Source organism: Ciona robusta, chromosome 13 (genome assembly GCF_009617815.1).
Source record: "Ciona robusta chromosome 13, ASM961781v2".
Taxonomy (NCBI): domain Eukaryota; kingdom Metazoa; phylum Chordata; class Ascidiacea; order Phlebobranchia; family Cionidae; genus Ciona; species Ciona robusta.
This window is the reverse complement of record NC_143247.1, coordinates 3575470-3595535: the sequence shown is the minus strand read 5'-3', so window position 1 is coordinate 3595535 and position 20066 is coordinate 3575470. Positions and strand designations below refer to the sequence as shown.

The window sequence follows — 20066 nt, the reverse complement described above, 5'->3', positions numbered from 1 at the left end:
CAAACTCTTACCTATAACCTGGCGAACCACACCCTACAGGTCTAGATTGCGACCAGAATCCTGTATCCTTATCCAGTGTGATACATCCCACCATCCCATCTTCCCTACCTTCACAAGGTACGGGGTGACTGGTGTAAACCGGGTCAGGGGAACACCATGGCCCTGTGGGGTGTAGGGCTTAATTGCTAATATACTGTGCTTATTTCTTACAATATCTCTCTTGGTAATAAATGAATATTGGGGTGTAGGGGTTAATGGTACGGCTAATATTCTGAGTGTATTTAGAAGGTTTGTCTTCATTGGTGGCCAATCTCCTAGTTTGTCAAATGTTTAATATTTTGTCTCCTTATCCTGAATTTCTTTCGGTTATGAGTTACCACTTATTTAACTCGCATGGTGGGGCAAAGACAGTATAACACGGGTGTTCTGTTCCATTTACGAGTTACCACGTATGTAACTTATTTATCCTCGCATGGCGGGGCAACAACAATTGTTATAACACAGGTGTTCTGTTTCATACACCTTATGCCCGCTTAAGAGTTACCACGTATGTAACTTATTTATCCTCGCATGGTGGGACAACGACAGTATAACACAGGTGTTCTGTTTCATACACTTCGTGCCCACTTACAAGTTCTGTACATAACTTTGTGGGTGTATTTTTTGCTGCATGACTGACAACTTAGTAACGTAAAGACAATTTAGGCTCAACTTAACATAGATATAAACAACTCACCAATCCTCTGGTAGATGTCACCCTCTGTTACACAATTATAATATTCAACACCTTTGTATTGGAATGGTATGTTGCATGTATGTCTGATATCTAAATATAATGTTAATGTAGTATAGCATATGTGAGTTTATATCTATATAGTAGGGGGGGAAGGCGGAATACCTTTAGCACATAATATCTAAATGGCCAGATCAAGTTTTAAACAACTAACAACAGTCTATGGGAGTCGTAAGGGTATGGTTTTATAATTTTTGGAATGTTCTTTGTTTACTACCAAGTGGGACGAGAAAATAGGATAAAATAGGTGTCCCATCTTTCCCCACCCTACTATATATACACTATAACCCATATACGCATATGTAATATTCTATATACACTATAACCATTTAATCACCCAAACTTACCAGGCTCATCTTTATCCCAAGCAGTGAAAGTAACAGGTTCCCCTGATGACCACCTATAAGTCAATCCCCCACTTGAGTCTAAATATGCAGCCAACCCAATGAGGAAGTTCTCCCCATCGTCTGGATGGGATGTTTGAGCTGCTTGGCTTGTTACGTACATTTGCTCAAAGTAGTTGTTAATTGTCACTAAGTGTCCGCCTACATCACTGTGGAGTAAAAAGGGGTTATAATTTAGGGTTATAATTTATTGTTGAGTTATAACATGGGTGTCTTCTTATACACCAGACACACATGGTGTACTCATACACCTCATGCTCACTCTTGAGTTACCGATACACCTCATGCTCACTGCCCACCCACCTACAGTAATCTTCAGCATTAACCCATACAGAAGGTGTGATATCAAACAAATAGCAAGAAGCTTCATTTCCCTGCCACCCTGAAGGACAACCATCTACTGCTTGCTGCGCTTGATTGACAGGTAGCTTGTCCATCTTACACATGTAGTTTAACTCCTTACTACAATCCTTGTTGTTCCAGAAACCACTGCGAAAAATTAGTAAAATTTTTTTTTCAACAGAGATTTTTAGGCGAAAATTATTTTAAGCAGAATTTTTTTTTCAAGAATAACTTTTTATAATATCTTTTTGCACTCTTGGTCTCTGGAAAATGCGCCAACTAAATTACGGGTCATCAGGTATTTCAATTTATAGTTTGGGGTATTAAATTCCCACTCACATAAATGTATACATGTTAGTAGAATGTTCAGTACAATCACCACTTTATAATATACATATTTATTAGGAAAATATGGAATATAGGTGCTAACTGTATTCTACTTACCCCCAACTTCATATAACATAACACACCTTAAAAAAAAACTATAAAAACAACTATAAAACCTAACCGACCTAAACTTATACATCTTTGTGCAATGTCCAGATCCATCTCCACCAGGTTCATTAAAGTTCCAGTTGGTGTAAGTTACAGTGCTACCATCACTCCATTTAAAGTAGTTGGAAGTTTCAAAGTCGTTTAAACCAATCCAAACGTCCTCTGCTGACGCCCCTGTTTAATCCATGGTGTTATGATCATGTAATATATCGTGGTGCATTCTATTCTATATGGGTGAGGTTCTATAACGTGGCATGCTATGGGATTTAGTCTACATAAACCTATAGAACCAATTAATACATTCTCTGCTGAATTTCATGTTTAATTAGTTGTGTTATGCGTTATGCAATATGTATATATATACTGCGTTATGTGATATGTATATTTTATATACTACATTACAAGTAGTTATATACTGTGTTATAAGCATTCTTTGACTGGTGCTGTGGCACAGTTTGTTAGCAGACCTGCATAAAACCAAGAGGTTATAGGTTCAAGGCTAGTGGCTGCTACTATTATGGGCGTAACAGCAATTGATCCAACCCAATGGTCACTAATGGGTTGTCCAAATTGACAGTCATATAAAAATCATTACACCCAAAAAGCTACATACGGGTAATTTCTGTACGGCTGACAAACTACACAACCCATTAGTTACCACTGGTTTGGAGCAATATCCATTAATTATCTGCCCACAAACCCCTATCAGTATTGAGAATTGAACCCGGTATCTTCCGGTCATACTTACAATCAAAGAATATTGTATTTATAATGAAATCCTGCTCCCCTTGATCCAACACACTCACAAGCTCCGCCCCATATGATTGACATCTCTGTGTGGCCTCGGAATAGTCGACCAAATGGTTTTTACGTGGTAAGTAGTAACACCAGTTTTTCCAACCAAACCAACCAGAGGGGCAGCCAAGGTGATCCCCTGTGTGGAATGAATGTTGATTGCTGCTATTGTGGGCAGTTGTACATGTATTAGGGTAGGGGCCGTAGTTGGTTTATTTTCCTAATATTGTATATGCACATTCTTTCGATATGGATGAGTTCCTACAGTGAAGCATGCCATGAGTCCTGGGATTTAGACCAGAGTTTGCCTATTACCCCAACATTGTATATGCACATTATATTCTATATGGGTGAGGTCCCACAGTAAAGCACGCCATGGAACCTGGGGTTTAGAACAGAGCTAGTGTGGCAAACTGTCCCCACAGGGTGTATGGAACAGAACACCCGTGTTATAACGACTGTCTTTGGCCCGCCACGCTATAATAAATAAGTCACATATGTGGTAAATCATAAGAGGTGTATAAAACAGAACACTGTGTTATAACGACTGTTGTTGCCCCGCCATGCGAGGATAAAAAAAAATATTCCTTTGCTCCTTTTAACATATTCACTTAAGTTGTATATCCATATATTTATTATCCATCTCCAAAAATATACTTATTATTCATCCCCAAAGTTTTGGTCCCTTGTATTTACCTTGGAACATGAATGAGTTGGGGAACGAACCAAAGTTATTTGAAGTTATCCCATTATGTGATGAACCTGTATATGAACCTTGTTGACCAACCTTCTTTACTGTGACTGTTCCACCATGGTCAGCTGTTTATGTAAGTTGTTAGTTTTAATACTAGCCTGGATTCGGACCCAGGATCCCTGGTTCCACAACCCTAGCCTGGATTCGGACCCCAGGACCCCTGGTTCTCCAACCCTAGCCTGGATTCGGACCCCAGGACCCCTGGTTCTCCAACCCTGGCCTGGATTTAAACCAAGAATCCTTGGTTCTCCAACCCTGGTCTGAAATAAACCTAAAAAGCTTTTTCTCCCCACCCTAGCCTGGATTCAAACCCAGAATCCCTGGTTCTCCAACCCTGGCCTAAAATGATCCTAAAAAGTTCTATTTTTCCAACCCTAGCCACGACTTGAACTCAGTACCCCTATACCTCACCTATAATCCTCCCATCGTGTATAGCAGCAGCGCATATATATGAGTTCTGTGTATAGATCCCAGTTCCCCACACCTTAGGAGACCCTTGGTCACAACCACCAGGACAATTCAATACAAACTGATCATCTTCATACGAAGCTCCAGTGTCAGTGCACGATGCTATGTCTGTGTAAAGGAGAAATGAATGTAACAAATCTGGCAAAATTCCAAGGACCTCACCCACATAAAACAGAGTTATAGGCGCAAAACCTGGGGTGACAGGGTGGACATTTCTACTCTGGAATATTTTGCAATTCACTAATCATTACAACAAATATGATTTGTTTTATTGGATGTCTAACTATCCCTACCTCCCATTTTTTTTTAAATATAAAGGGTGTTAAAGATATAACTGTTGTAATTAACACCTCATGCTCACTGTTGAGTTATAACATTAGCATCATATTATTATTAATACACACCCATAGCGTTTACAACATAACAACCACCATACCTCCAACATTACATCCAATAACATCAAACCTCATCGCCACATTGCCGTGCCATGTTTGGGGTAATATTCGTATATAACGGGCTGTTAGTGCTTCACGTAAGTAGCCTTCTACTATAGTTGAAGAGTCAGGAGGTCCCGGGAATAACTAGGGGGTTGTAGGATGTATGTTATATGCTGTGTTATGAGATACATATATAATTACTATGCCAGTAAGAGGCCAAAATAACTGGGGGAAGTGAGAGTAAGTAAGCAGTGTATAAGGTATATACCAGACACATTATCCAAATATGCCCCTCTATGTAAGTATTATTTACTAGTGGTTAAGTAGGGGTTTATACTGGTATGTATAATGGTGTTGCATGTTAGACACATTAAGCACACAGTGCACACATCATGTTAAATATTCATTGGGTTTTCAGATTACTTGTGATTTTTACAAAAACCAATTGTATATGGAATGGTAATGGCCTTGGTCACTTAATTTAAATCACATTAAACATCAATGCAATATATACATAACAATACCAGCAACACAATACACACACAACAATGTACACACAACAATATACACACCTCTTTATCCCCTGTGGGCGTGAGGTAAGTAGCGAACTGCACACCATCCGTGCTAAAAGCCACGTAATAATCAGTCACCCATTCGTTGGTATATGGATCGCCTTGCAGTAAAACGCCTGCTACCTGTGATGAGGGGTGTTAAAGTAGCTTGAATTAGGGGTGGGGGTTAAAGTAGCTTGAATTAGGGACCTCGTATAATCTAGTGACCATATATGATTCCCAGGAACCCCATATGACGTCAAGTAACCCCATACGACCCCCAGCAACCCCATATAACCTCAAATAACCCAATATAAACCCTAGAAGCCCCATATGAACTGTAGTAAACCCATATGACCTTTAGTAACCCTATATGACCTCTAATAACCCAAATGACCTCTAGTAACCCCATATGACCTCTAGTAACCCTGTATGACCTCTAATAACTCAAATGACCTCTAGTAACCCCATATGACCTTTAGTAAACCCATATGACCTCAAGTAACCCCATTTATGACCCCTAATAACCCTATTAACCCCGTATGACCTCTAGTAACCCCATATGACCTCTAGTAACCCCATATGACCTATAGCAACCCCATTTGACCTTTAGTAACCCCATATGACCTATAGTAACCCCATATAACCTCTGGTAACCCCATATGACCCCTAAAAAAACCCATGTGACCTCTAGTAACTCGTATGACTCCTAGTAACCCCATATGACCCTCAATAACCCCATATGACCCCTAAACAAACCATGTGACCTCTAGTAACCCCCTGTGACTCCTAGTAACCCCATACGACCCTTTTTAACCCCATTTATGACCCCTAATATCCCCTATGACCAATAGTAACCCTATATGACCTCTACTAACCCCAGATAGGCATTAATGAACCCATATGGGGGTTAAACTTTACCCAGCATTGTTCAGCGCAGATATTTCTTAAACATTTACACAAATCTGTGATGAACGTTGTCCGGTTGCTGGGTGATATTTCTTTGTTTATTCTTACATATTACATTTCTAATACAAATACTAGAGGTGTATAAACCCCACAATTGTAAGATCTAAACAAACCAACCACAAATACCTTTCTAACACCACCCAAATCCACTTGGATCCATTGGTTGCTGTTTGAAGTCGGTTTCCAACTTTTCAGGTTCACAGCTGTTGTATAACGAAGTTACAATACATATAATTTCCTTATCATGTTGGTTTTACAATATGTTTAAAACTTGTTAGTGGTTAAAGCTATAGATTGCCTGTTATCCCAACATTGTATAGCCTATGCAGATAATCTAACATATTGTTCCACCCTACTATATATTATGTTACTCACGGCAGCAAAACACGTTTCCTTTATGTGGGCAAGGGTCGTCTGGTGTGTCCCAGGGCGTACATGGCCCTGTTATGGTTCCCCAGTCCGGTGGGCCATAATGTTCATTGTGGTCCCAGCATACACGGCCTGGTGAATCACTGTTGTCATTGCCTAACTCAACCCAGTTGTTGTAGCTGTCTCTGTAATGTAAAGGTGTTATACCTCGTGCTGGCTGTCCAGTTATAATATACACTTGGTGTATTCATTCAGACACACATGGTGTGTTTATACACTTAATGCTCACTGTTAAGTTATAACATGGGTGTCTTCTTATACACCAGGCATACATGGTGCATTCATACACCTCATGCTCACTGTCAAGTTATAACATGGGTGTCTTCTTATACACCAGACACACATGGTGTATTCATATACCTCATGCTCACTGTTGAGTTATAACTTGGATGTTCCTTATACACCAGACACACATGGTGTATTCATACACCTCATGCTCACTGAAAAGTTTTAACATGGGTGTCTTCTTATATACCAGATACACAAGGTGTGTTTATACACCTCATGCTCACTGTCAAGTTATAACATGGGTATCATATACAGCATTATAACAACACACAATAACATGTATACCAACCTTATGGGAGCCCATTGATCACCCTGTTGTACCCCAATAATAGGAACCCCATTAGGGCATACATCCACTCGTCGACATAGGTCTGCCCCCATGTTCATACAGTAAGTTTGTGCTGATGACCAGGTTAAGTCTGTGCTGGGCAAGTTATAATGACTTGCTTCACTGATCTGGGTATCTGTGTATTGTATGGGAGATGAGAAATAATGTGGTACAATTACATAGAAGAATTGGGATGTAGGTCTGTTACCCCAAGGTCCCCAACACCCAGAATGCAAATAGTATTATATATATACATATGTAGATAGCATGCAGAGGAATATAAAGTACAAACAGATTACTAAATTTAATAACACCCATGGTTGAAATGCATAATACTACGCACTGTATTAAATAAGTTGTCCCATTACCCAAACATTGTATATGCACATTCTATTCTATATGGGTGAGGTTCTACAGTGAGGCATGCCATGGGACTTGGGATTTAGACCAGAGTTGGCCCATTACACCAGCATTTTATATGCACATTCTTTTCTATACGGGTGAGGTTCTACAGTGAGGCATGCTATGGGACCTGAGATTTAGGCCAGAGTTTCCCACTATCCCAACACACACCAATACTTACTTCCTTGCGAATAATCCAATCTAGCATTGTAAGATTCGAATCCAACTTGTTCAGAAGATGCAGTGAAGCTTTCATCAGGTAGAAGGGGAAACTCACCAAAACCATCACTCGATACACCAAGGGAACTTGCACACCTGGGGGTAAAATGGGTTTGCTGGGACGAAGATTTGTTGCCGACATTGGCCAGCATATCATATGGCTAGTTGCATAAATCCTGCTTTCTTGTGTATTACTGGTGATATATAGTAGGGTGTTATTTGGTAGGTTGGGGGAATATGGGAAACCTTTAGCACAAAATATCCAAATATCCTGATCGTGTTTAAACAGTTAATAACGATATATGGGAGCCGTAAGAATACGTTTTATAATATTTTAATATTCATTGTTTATTACCAAATGTGACAAAAAAAAGAATAAAAATGTGTCTCATCCTCCCCTATCCTACTATATGTTTATAACAACTATACTTACGAAGGTGTACACCCCAGTAGTTCAACCCTCATTGCACAATAATGGTTATGTCTACATTCTTCAACCATTATACGTATAGCAGTTGTTACTATGGGTCGTGTGAATATGTTCGTGACTTGCGTGTCTTGGTCAAAGTTGGCTTTATATATCTGGATAAATAATTGAATCTTGAATGCATGTAACTTATTTAGCATTTCGTGGCCAGAAAATGACCCTCGTTATATCTGGAATATATTAATTGTTACCTAATAATTGGTTATTGTTACATAATATTTGTTAATTATTACATAATAATTGTTAATTGTTACATAATAATTGTTAATTGTTACATAATAACTGTTAATTGTTACATAATAATTGTTATATATTAGTCGTTATATAAATTGATACAACTTATGTAACTTTGTAGGTAATTTAATTTAATATCTAGTTCAATGTATTAAAGGCTCACTGCTGCTACCATTGTGAGCATGTGTGTCCTTGGGCAAGACACTTAACGGTAATTACTGCAATCCAGTGGTTATTAACGGGTTGTCCAAATTTGTCAGCAATACATAAAACAATCACCCACTACGTCACATACATGGTAACTCGTGAGCAGGCATGAGGTGTATAAAACAGAACACCTGTTCTTATAACGACTATACACCTTGTTAACAGAAGTTAAAAACACATCAACTTACAGTTCGTGTCCCATCTGTTTCCTTGTAATATTCAAATACTCCTTTAACAGGGTTGGTCATATACATCACGCTGTATTTGGTGACCCAGTCGTTTTGGTTGTGGGGCTGGTTCAAACCATTGCGACCCTGGATGGATATGAGGTTAATATAAGGGTGTTGGGGTTAGGGTGGTTGAAGAATCAGGGATCCTGGTTTCAAAACATGGGCAAAACTTAGCTAAATCATAGACAAAACATACACAGAACATGGGCAATACAGAGTTGGAGAACCAGGGATTCTGGGTTCGAATCCAGGGCAAGGCAAGCAAACCTGCGTTACAATTCCTCGAACTTCAATCCAACTACCCAAGTTCACTTGGAACCATGGAGCTTTATCATCTTTTGAAGCTATCCAGGAACCTCTGCCTGGTCCCCCTAGTCCCAATGCATCACTGTAAGGGGTATAGAGTGTTATAATGGTAGCATTATACGGGTATTTTTTATATTCAATATATTTGTTAAGGCTTAAGGGGGTATGGGGTGTTATAACAGGCATTGTAGAGATGGTTATTTATATTCAATATATTTATTAGGGCTTTATGAATTACTATATTAGGTGATCCAAACAAATAAAATAGTTATCTACTTTTGGTGGATTTAGATGATTACAGTATCCATCCTACCCTACAGTATTGCATAATGGTAGCATTATATAGAGAATTATTTATATTTATTTATATATTTGTTAAAATATGTTAAAACAAATGTAGGTTATTTTATTGATGGAGCTACGGGTGTTAAGTGTCTATGAAAGGGCCACGAACCATGAATGGTTGAGAAACACTGTTTAAACAAAAACAAGATTTAGGAAACTGCTGACTCACACATATTGGTCAAAAGTGTTGAGTCGTCCTCGATCTGCCCCCGACACGGCGTCCATTTGTGACGAAACAATAAGTTGATCATCAGGTATACTACCTCCCACTTCTACCCCTAGGTGGCGGTAACAACAATCACTCGATGTGCATTCAGGTTCTTCGTCAGGGGGACTAGAATATAAACAATTATTTTTACAAATTTTTTGAAACAATAAATATTTTTGGAAAATGCATTAACTGTTACACGTTTAAAAAAGTTGTTGGCCCAAAATTCCATTTTTTAAACAAATGAATGTGAAAAAAATAGAATTTTAAACAACTATCAATAAATATATTTGAAAAAAGCTTTTATCAGTGGAGTCTAGATGGTGGCACCTTGGGTGTTGGGGTAATAAGCCAACTCTGGTCCAAACTCCAGGTCCCATGACATATCTCACCAATACAGAATAGAAACGATCTAAATATAACTTACTGTGCAGGATCAGGTCGTTCACAAATATATCCATAATATCCACCACAAGGCACATCATTCCATAAGCCGGTATCCGATCTTATTTCCATGCAATCCTCATCACTCTCATTGTTTGGCTCGCCTGGTGGGTGGTGTAGAGTATAACTTTTTTATTATATATACGGTTATATAATTCTTTGAATGTTCCTTGTTTACTACCAAATGGGACGAGAATATGGAATAAAAAGGTGTCCCATCTTCCCCCACACCACTATATAACCGTTGTTTTACATCTTTTGCATATTCTTGTGTTCACTTATCAGTTACCACGTATGTAACTTATTTATCCTCGCATGAAGGGAAAACGACAGTCGTTATAACACGGGTGCTCTGTTTCATTCACCTCGTGCCTGCTTACAAGTTACCATGTATGTGACTTTATGAAATGAATGAGTGTCTTACTGCCATTAAGCGCCCTGACCAAAGAAACATATACGACAACGGTAGCAGCGCCAAGTCTTAAACTGGAACCCCTTACCTGCCACCCAATTAACAAAGTTAAAAGGAGTTCCATCACTCCACCTCCATCCCCCGTCAAACGCATCAATCACGTCCGGAAAGAAATCGGGGCCGTTGTAAGAATCCAACCCGCCCGTCCATACGGCCCAAACATTCAGGTAAGCAACATGAACTGAAATAAAATAAGTAATTGTGTAAAAAGTAAAAAAAGTATTGAAGACTGAAGTATACATAAGTTGTTTCGTTGAAACTAATAAATTCTGAGAAACTAAGCCTAACCTATTGCTCATACAGTTAATATAGCATAGTTTTCATTACGATTCTCGTAATAACAGGATAAAGTGCTACCACAGTGGTTATAACATCAGTGTTCTGTTTCATGCACCTGTGACTGCTTAACCACATATGCTATTTTGTGGATGGTTGTTTTATTGTATGCCTAACCAGTAGGGGTGCTTTGGATGTTTTAAAATAAAAAGTTTGAAGTACTAACTCACATTCAATAAAACCTTGTTCTTCTGGTGAGTTAATACTGACCAAATCCCCTCCTTCGGACTGGCAATGTAACCTGGCATCTGCCCATTGTCTGTAACAATCAACATTCATGTGTAACAATACATAATGTTACATCACTATGGTGTATGTTATACAATAATCTTAATGAAAGTATAGTTTATATTATAGCAGATTGGGTAATTCTGGCCCAAACTCCCTTGGTTTTGGGGTAAAGAGCCAACTATGGCCTAAACTCCAGGTCCCATGACGTGCCTCACTGTAGGATCTCACCCATATAGAATAGAATGTGCATATACATATACAATGTTGGGGCAATAGGCCAACTCTAGCATAAATCCCTGGGTATTAGCGTAAAGGGCCAAGTTTGGTCTAAAATCCCAGGTCCCATGGCATGCAACACTGTAGGACCTCACCCATATAGAATAGAAAGTGCATATACAATGTTGGGGTAATGGAACAACTCTGTTCTAAACCCCAGGTCCCCACTATAGGACCTCACCACAATACAATTAGAACGGACATATATTTACCTTAAATGATCGGTAACTATCTTGTAGCACTTATGTGTTGAAGGGTTATGTAAGTAGCCATCCCCGCATGTATCATCAGCAGGTGTTGCTGTATATAATATAACACATATTGTGAAAGGTATATATATAGGAAACAGACCGTTATTGACCACTGGTTTCATACACCTCGTGCTTATGAGTTACCATGTGTGTTACTTTGTGAGTGAATATCCAGGTGATTTGCCCAAGGACACATATGCCCGCAATGGTAGCAATGACAGTGTATTTGTTTTTCTGCATAGCTGATACTTTAAACAACCCATTAGTAACCATTGGGTTGGTGCACTTTAAGTGACTTGCCCAAGGACACATACGTCCACAATGGTAGCAGCAACGAGCCTCGAACCAGTACCTCTGGGTTAAAAGCAGTAGTGCTAACAATTGTGCCATGGCGGAACAAATACAATATGACAATAAATAAGTTGTCAAACCTGTGGTAAAGCCTGGGTTTTGTCCTGGTGTGATGTGATCTGTAAAATAAAATACAAGTTGGTAGAATTTAACAATTATTCGGAATATATTTAATTTCATGCAATGATCAAGTAAATTGATTTACATGCAAATTAACTTTAAAAGCCATTGAAAACTTTGTCAACTGGCAACACTGCAAATTTCAATCTGGCAGCACTGTGAATTTAAATCAGGCAACACTGCAAAGTTTAAACCGGCAACATTACAGCTTTCTAACAAATTTGTTTTTCTGGCAACACTGCAAACTTTGCGACTTTTCACGTGGCAACACTGCAAATTTTTCACTCGGCAACACTGCACACCCCTCACCAGCAGAAACCTCACATATAGGATAACCATCTTCCCCACAACCCCTATCATTCCATGTACCCCATGCGTCATCATCATCTATGCCTACTATTCGCATACAATCACCGTCCTGGCTCGGCTGGTTGTATTTCCAATTGTAATAATTCTGGACCAGGTGGTGATTTTTAATTTTGAGTCATTTACGACAGTGGTTGTAACATGGGTGTTCTGTTTCATGCACCTCGTGCCCGCTTACGAGTTACCACCTATGCAACTTATTTATCCTTGCGTGACAGGGCAACGACAGCCGCTGTAACACAGAGTTCTGTTTCATACACCTCGTGCCCGCTTACGAGTTACCACCTATGCAACTTATTTATCCTTGCGTGACAGGGCAACGACAGTCGCTGTAACACGGGTGTTCTGTTTCATGCACCTCGTGCCCGCTTACGAGTTACCACCTATGCAACTTATTTATGCTTGCGTGACAGGGCAACGACAGCCGCTGTAACACGGGTGTTCTTTTTCATACACCTCGTGTTGCTTAGGAGTTACCACGTATGTAACTTTGTGAGTGATTGTTCTTGTTCGTGCCGATAACTAGGACAACCTGTTAGTGACCACTGGGTTAAACCAATCGCCAGCGAGCGCCCTAATCGCTGTGCTAAAACTTGGAATGTTTCTTAAGCTATTTGAAATCAAATCTGGACAAACTAAACTAAAATCTATTACAGGTACAGTAATACTAAACTTACATTTAGCCCAAAAACACTTTACAACAAAATAATGGGAAATTCAAAGGGAAACACTACCCACAATCACAAACAATTTAAGCGGCAACACTGCCTAAAATTACAAAGAATTTGAACGGCAACACTGCCCAAAATTAGGATAAATTTAAACGGCAACACTGCCCAAAAATCATGGAGAATTTAAACGGCAACACTGCCCAAAATTATGGAGAATTTAAACGACAACACTGCCTAAAATCACAAAGAATTTGACAGGCATCACTGGCCAATATTTATCATGCAACACTGTAAATAGTCAACCAACACACCAGCATTTGTTTCACAAATAGGCAAATGTAGTAAAGTGCAATCCACATCGTTCCATGCACCCCAACCCCCATAATCATCCGTGCCAATCAAACGCATACAATCGCCGTCCTGGTCTGGCTGCTCCGATTTCCAATTGAAAAAATCCTAAAGGGTTTTTCCCCAGGTTTAATATTGCGCAACACTGAAGAATTTTTTACAGGGAAACACTGAAAATTTTAACACTTTTCAATAACTTAGAGATAGTGTACGTGTGCTTGTTTGATTGGTATTGATAAACATGGTACGTGGGGTGCAAGAAACTGAAAACACTGCAATTATTTATCTGGCAGCACTGAAATTATTTATCTGAAAATACCGCTATTTTTTTAATCTGGAAATATGCTTTTTCTATCTGGCAACACTACAATTAAAATTTTGGCAACACTGAAAAATGATCTGACAACACTGGATTTTTTTAATCTGGCAACACTGCAATTATTTATTAATTTTTGATCTGGTAACACAGCAATTAATAATCTGGCAACACTGCAATTTTTTACCTACAAAACTACACCCCACCCACCTGCAGGGGTCTTGCAAATGGGGTAAACAGCCTCAGTACAAGGCCTATCGTTCCATGTACCCCACATATTATCATCGTCAATACCAATCATACGCATACAATCGCCGTCCTGGCTTGGCTGGTCAATTTTCCAGTTGAAATACTCCTTTATGATTAAACGAATGTAACTTGTTTATTCTCGCCTGACCGGAAAACGATTTTCGGTATCAACTTTTAATAACACGGGTGTTTTGTTTCATACATCACGTACCCACTGTCCAGTTAAAAAACTCCTTTATAATTAAATAAATGTAGCTTATTTATCCTCGCATGGCAGGGCAATGACAGTTGTTATAACACTGGTGTTCTGTTTCATATACCTCGTGCCAACTTTAATGGAATGAATGTAATTTGTTTATCCTCGCATGGTGGGAAAACGATAGTCGTAATTTGTTATCTTTTTTACCACTTTTTACAACAAAAGGTGGAATATTGTTTGTGATTTCATGTGTTTTGTGGATAATTAACTTCTGTAGCAATAACTTGCACACAGTCATTGTTATTATCAGGCTGGTACTGTTTCCAGTAGAAAAAGTCCTAAACTGTTTAGGCCTAGATTTACATAGATAACAAATACTACATTACAACAATTTTTAAACAACATATTTATCTGGTAACACTACGATTCTGTCCTAAACTGTTTCCTAAACTGTTTAAAATCCTAAACTGTTTAAGCCTAGATTTACATAGAGAACGGATACTAAACTGCCACAGCAATTTATCTGCTAACACTACGATTCTATTCTATATATGTATATGTGTGAAGTTCTACAGCGTGGCACGTCATGGGACCTGGGATTTATGCCATAGTTGGCTCATTACCCCAACACCCAGGGTGCTACAACTCATTAGTGGCCACAGGGTTAAAGGAATACCCCTTAGGTGTCAAGCAACTGACCAAGGCTCTGGACCAAATAAATAATTAAAAAAAAACAAGTTATAAAACCTACTATTTTGAAAGTATATATATTGATACATAATGCCTATTATTACTAAACAATAGGATACTAGAATGTTGATTGTTTACTCACAGAAGGAGTTCCATCCGTCCACACCCAGTTAGATTCTGATGCTCTGTCGTTCATTCCTATCCACGATTGGCCTCGTAGGTTGCCTGGGGAAGAACTGTGTTATAACTTAAGCATGAGGTGTATGAATATACAATTTGTGTCTGGTGCATAAGAAGACACCCATGTTATAACTGGACAGTGAGCATGAGGTGTATGAATACACCATGTGTGTCTAGTGTATAAGAAGACACCCATGTTATAACTCGACAGCAAGCACACGGTACCCACCTGACATGAATGAATTCTCCAAATCATCATGAATACTAGCAAGATGACTACTGCCTGATGCAGATGACAAACAGAAGCTTTCTGCGTCGTCCCAAGTTCTTTGTGTTGTGTCAAACAAATAACAATGGCCGCCAAACAATCTCCAACCCTCTTTACATTGATATTCAGCTGGAATGGAAATGAATGAATGTTACTTGTTTATCCTAGAAGGCGGAGCAGGACAGTTGTTATAACACAGGTGTTCTGTTACATACACCTCGTGCCTGCTTACGAGTTACCACGTATGTAACTTATTTATCCTCACTGGTGCGCCAACAACAGTCGTTATAACACGGGTGTTTTGTTTCATACACCTCGTGCGCACACGAGTTTCCACGGTTAATAACTATCAAAGTTTGAAACATCTGCCTTTTATGTATCATAGGTAACTTACGAACTGGTATTTCAATAGGTGACAAAACAGTTCCCTCTGTGACCTCACAAATAAAGGGCTGAATTTGAGCGCAATTTCCCAACTCCCAGTTGTCTGTGTCTGTTATAAATTAAAGTTACCACAGTGGGATTTGAACCTGGGATCTCCCGGTTTCAATATACAAACAGAACTGTAGTTACCACACTGAGATTTAAACCTGGTATCTCCCGGTTTTGAAATACATACAGAACTGTAGTTACTACAGTGGGATTCGAACCTGGGATCTTCCGGTTGCGATATACACACAAAACTGTAGTTACTACAGTGGGATTCGAACCTGGGATCTTCTGGTGTTCAATATACACACAGAACTGTAGTTACTACAGTGGGATTCGAACCTGGGATCTTCCGGTTGCGATATACACACAGAACTGTAGTTACCATAGTTGGATTCGAACCCGGGATCTCCTGGTGTTCAATATACACACAGAACTGTAGTTACCACACTGAGATTTAAACCTGGTACCTCCCGGTTTTGAAATACACACAGAACTGTAGTTACCACAGTGGGATTCGAACCTGGGATCTTCCGGTTGCGATATACACACAAAACTGTAGTTACTACAGTGGGATTCGAACCCGGGATCTCCTGGTGTTCAATATACACACAGAACTGTAGTTACCACACTGAGATTTAAACCTGGTACCTCCCGGTTTTAACTTACTTTTTCCAGTATAAACCCATGCACATTCCTCTATATTAAGTCTCATAGTATCCAATGCCCCAGTATCCCATTGATTATATTCAACAGCACAGCCATCAGCATATCTTAAGTTCTGGTCACTTCCAACATCTGTAAAACAAGTGAGGGAAATGATAACAATATATAGATAGGACAAACCATACAAAATGTGTATGAACAACACTTCAGTATTCTTATACGAACAAAAATCCATGATATGTTCTATTAATTCAGTCCCGATCTAGCATTTGTATTGTTGGACGATTCTCGTTGCATCATAACAGAATACACCAAGTGCTACTAAATACGTGACAAACAAACAAAAATCCAACAAACAGTTTACTATAATATACCGCATAGAATATAACTGTATAGGCATTTGGTAGATATCTACAAAGACTATTCAAACAATTATAAAACCGTAACCCCGCAACTCTTTCTCGTCCTATTTAGTAGTAAACAAAAAACATTCAAGGAATTATAAAACCGTTTCCTCATGATTTTAAGAGAACGTTGTTAATTGTTAAAACACGATCAGGAAATATGGGATTTTATGTTCTAATGGTATCCATCTTGCCCACAGAAATATATCGTAGGGTAAAGGAACATAGGACACCTTTAACACATAATATCCCAGATACCCTGATCATGTTTTTAACAATTAACAATGGCCTATGGGAGTTGTGAGAATACAGGTTGATTAACAACATTATTTTAGAGTTGTGAGGATACGCTTTTATAGTTGTGAGGATACTTTTATAATTCTTTGAATGTTCTTTGTTTACTACCAAATAGGAAGAGAAAATAAAATAAAAGGGGTCCCATCTTCCCTACGCTACTGAACTTTACATACCACATACGACATACCATATAAAAATGGAATAAAAAATTTATAGATATGTTAAGTAATCTACACACCTGAGATACCCAGCCATACTTGTAATATACCATCATCTCTCCATTGGCCAAAGTAACTTGCTATGAATATTTGCTCTTCTAATCTGTGTGTAATAAGGGTTAGGTCATATATATGTAATATGTATATGCATATATAGGTTTAATACACAAGTGTAGCACACCATACATGGTGGGGTGGGTGAAGATAGTACAACTACATGTTTTCAATTTAATTTTATTTTTTTATTCTATTTGGTAGTAAACAAAGAAAGTTAAAAAAGTTAAAAAACCGTACCCTCATGATTCTAAAATAACGTTGTTAATTGTTTAAAACACGATGAGGATAATTGGATATTATTATGTGCTAAAGGCGTTCCATCTTCCCCCATCCTACTATATGTACACAAAGTAAAAAAACACATATTACACAATACACCAGCACACTAACTCACGTTTCTATCTCCAACATATCAGCATTCTGTGACTGGCATGCTATCCTTGCTTCATTCCATGTTCCGTATAAGTTTGAATTCATATAGAACTTGTAGCATTTACCATTTCCATAAACCCAGCCATCTGGACATGTCTCTGTGATAATGTATGGGTAATATAGTTTTAAAACACTGCCACATAAATGAATGAAACTTATTTTAACTGAGACAATTGTTCCATAGATATGGGTTGTCGTCCGGCGCCGTGGTATAGTGGTTAGCGCGGCTGCCTGTAACCCAGAGGTAATGGGTTCAAGGCTCGACCCTGCTACCATTGTGGGCATATGTGTCCTTGGGCAAGACACTTAATGGCAATTGCTCAAACCCAGTGGTCACTAATGGGTTGTCTAAATTATCAACCATACATAAAAAAATCCAAAAAAAAAGAAAAAATCCCCAAAAAATAATCACCCAGAAAGCAACATACATGGTAACTCGTAAGCTGGCACGAGGTGTTAAACCCGTGTTATAACGACTGTGGTTTTCCGGCCACGCTAGGATAAAGTAAGTTACATTCATTCATTCATTCATAGTTTACTATTGATTTTGCTCATGTTGTAAATGAATCAAATCAATCAAAACAACGAAAATAGGAAACAAGCAGCAAAACAATACCATATTAGGTGCTCAAACAAAAATAGACAGAATAAAAAAGTCAATACTTATTTTAAGTAACTTCTGACACCACTGAAGATGGGTATAATTTAAACCAAAATGTTGAAAAATGAGGACAATTGAGTTATATTATTGTCTGTAAAGATTACATTGTACCTTTTGATGTTAATACTAAACGTAATGTAATATAAACATGAGCTGCTATGTTTGTATTGAAACACACCAGGTTAATGTGGTAGTGGGACTTACTTTTTTGTCCTTTCCTGCACACAAACTTTTTCTCCTTACTGCATCTGGTAGTGACCCATTTGCCTGTGCTTGCGAGTGTCATCTCAACACAAGTGCTGCCTGTTCGGTCACTGTGAGGGAGAAAGATAGATTTTAATGAAATCAATCAAAAAGTAACTCATTTTATCCTTGAGTCATTATAACACGGATGTTCTGTTTTATACACCTCGTGCCCACTTACACGTTACCACGTATGTAACTTATTTACCCTCGCATGACGGGGCAATGACAGTCGTTATAACCCGGGTGTTCTGTTTCATACATCTCATGCCCGCTTATGAGTTACTACTTATGTAACTTTGTTATTATACTATAGCAGATGTTTTACCAAGTCACTTAATCTTTTGCAAGCACTGATGGTTCCAACAGTAGCAGCATTATGTATAGTAACAGAACAAAACTTACGCAAAGTTCGGTTCATTATCTGCCCAATTATTGAATGTCAAGTCATCGTGGCCACTTGCCCATTGTAGATTGCCTGGAATAACCTGCAATGTAAAAGTAATATTGTAGGAAAACAAGAGCTTCTAGGTTCGAATCCAGGCCAGGGTTGAAGACAAGGGATCTTGGGTTCAAGTCCAGGCCATTATACTTACTGTATCGGACAATCCAATCCACATTTCTTGATTTCCATTCGTTACTTCTAAGTTATAAACAAAGTCTTGTTCCAATTGGTCAGTTACTGAGGTTAAATAAGCGTGGTATTGTTCAAAACAATAGTCATTTGCCTGTAAACAAGAGTATTTGTTAGCAAATAAATTACCCTAGCCAAAGTTATATACCAAAAAAAGTACTTCGTGCCAGTAAACCTAGCCCCTGTAGAAGCCATACCCTAGCCAAACATCCTAGAAATAATTACCCTAAGTAAAGTTATACCCTAGAAATGATTAGTAATATACAAGTAACTTAGAACTTGCCAGCTATCTTAGTCCTAAAGCTAAACCCTAGCCAACATACCCTAGAAATAACAACTCCAGACAAAGTTATACATAAATAACTTACTTCGTGCCAGTTTTTCTCCAGATCAACATACAAGTAGCAATAAGAGCCTGAAGAAACAAACCCACGATCTGTGTCACATAACTCCACGACATTAGTAAGTGGGGACTTGCATACAAAATATCTGTGGAGTAAATAACATAAGTTACAAGTTATATACAAATATATGTTGTATATATTTTGTAAATATAGACTGTTGCT

The 20066-nt window shown here is 38.5% G+C and overlaps 1 protein-coding gene across 1 annotated transcript in view; it reads right to left on the bottom strand.

Moving 5' to 3' along the window:
• Positions 1-20066, bottom strand: part of LOC149725882 (uncharacterized) — a 41337-nt gene that overhangs the window by 16954 nt on the left and 4317 nt on the right. The window contains exons 7-40 of the mRNA XM_089891644.1: positions 19869-19989; positions 19463-19594; positions 19272-19354; positions 18828-18937; positions 17925-18060; positions 17494-17576; positions 16558-16686; positions 15854-15952; positions 15421-15588; positions 15154-15236; positions 13521-13665; positions 12133-12171; positions 11663-11750; positions 11114-11202; positions 10636-10788; positions 10119-10239; positions 9653-9817; positions 9100-9220; positions 8791-8916; positions 8108-8256; positions 7637-7770; positions 7015-7189; positions 6384-6562; positions 6135-6211; positions 5061-5183; positions 4488-4632; positions 3995-4159; positions 3526-3648; positions 2783-2968; positions 2052-2208; positions 1501-1686; positions 1141-1346; positions 737-826; positions 12-162 (exon numbers count right to left, since the gene is read on the bottom strand). Coding sequence (XP_089747770.1) covers positions 12-162; positions 737-826; positions 1141-1346; positions 1501-1686; positions 2052-2208; positions 2783-2968; positions 3526-3648; positions 3995-4159; positions 4488-4632; positions 5061-5183; positions 6135-6211; positions 6384-6562; positions 7015-7189; positions 7637-7770; positions 8108-8256; positions 8791-8916; positions 9100-9220; positions 9653-9817; positions 10119-10239; positions 10636-10788; positions 11114-11202; positions 11663-11750; positions 12133-12171; positions 13521-13665; positions 15154-15236; positions 15421-15588; positions 15854-15952; positions 16558-16686; positions 17494-17576; positions 17925-18060; positions 18828-18937; positions 19272-19354; positions 19463-19594; positions 19869-19989 — 4437 coding nt within the window. The remainder of the gene's footprint in view (positions 1-11; positions 163-736; positions 827-1140; positions 1347-1500; positions 1687-2051; positions 2209-2782; positions 2969-3525; positions 3649-3994; positions 4160-4487; positions 4633-5060; positions 5184-6134; positions 6212-6383; positions 6563-7014; positions 7190-7636; positions 7771-8107; positions 8257-8790; positions 8917-9099; positions 9221-9652; positions 9818-10118; positions 10240-10635; positions 10789-11113; positions 11203-11662; positions 11751-12132; positions 12172-13520; positions 13666-15153; positions 15237-15420; positions 15589-15853; positions 15953-16557; positions 16687-17493; positions 17577-17924; positions 18061-18827; positions 18938-19271; positions 19355-19462; positions 19595-19868; positions 19990-20066) is intronic.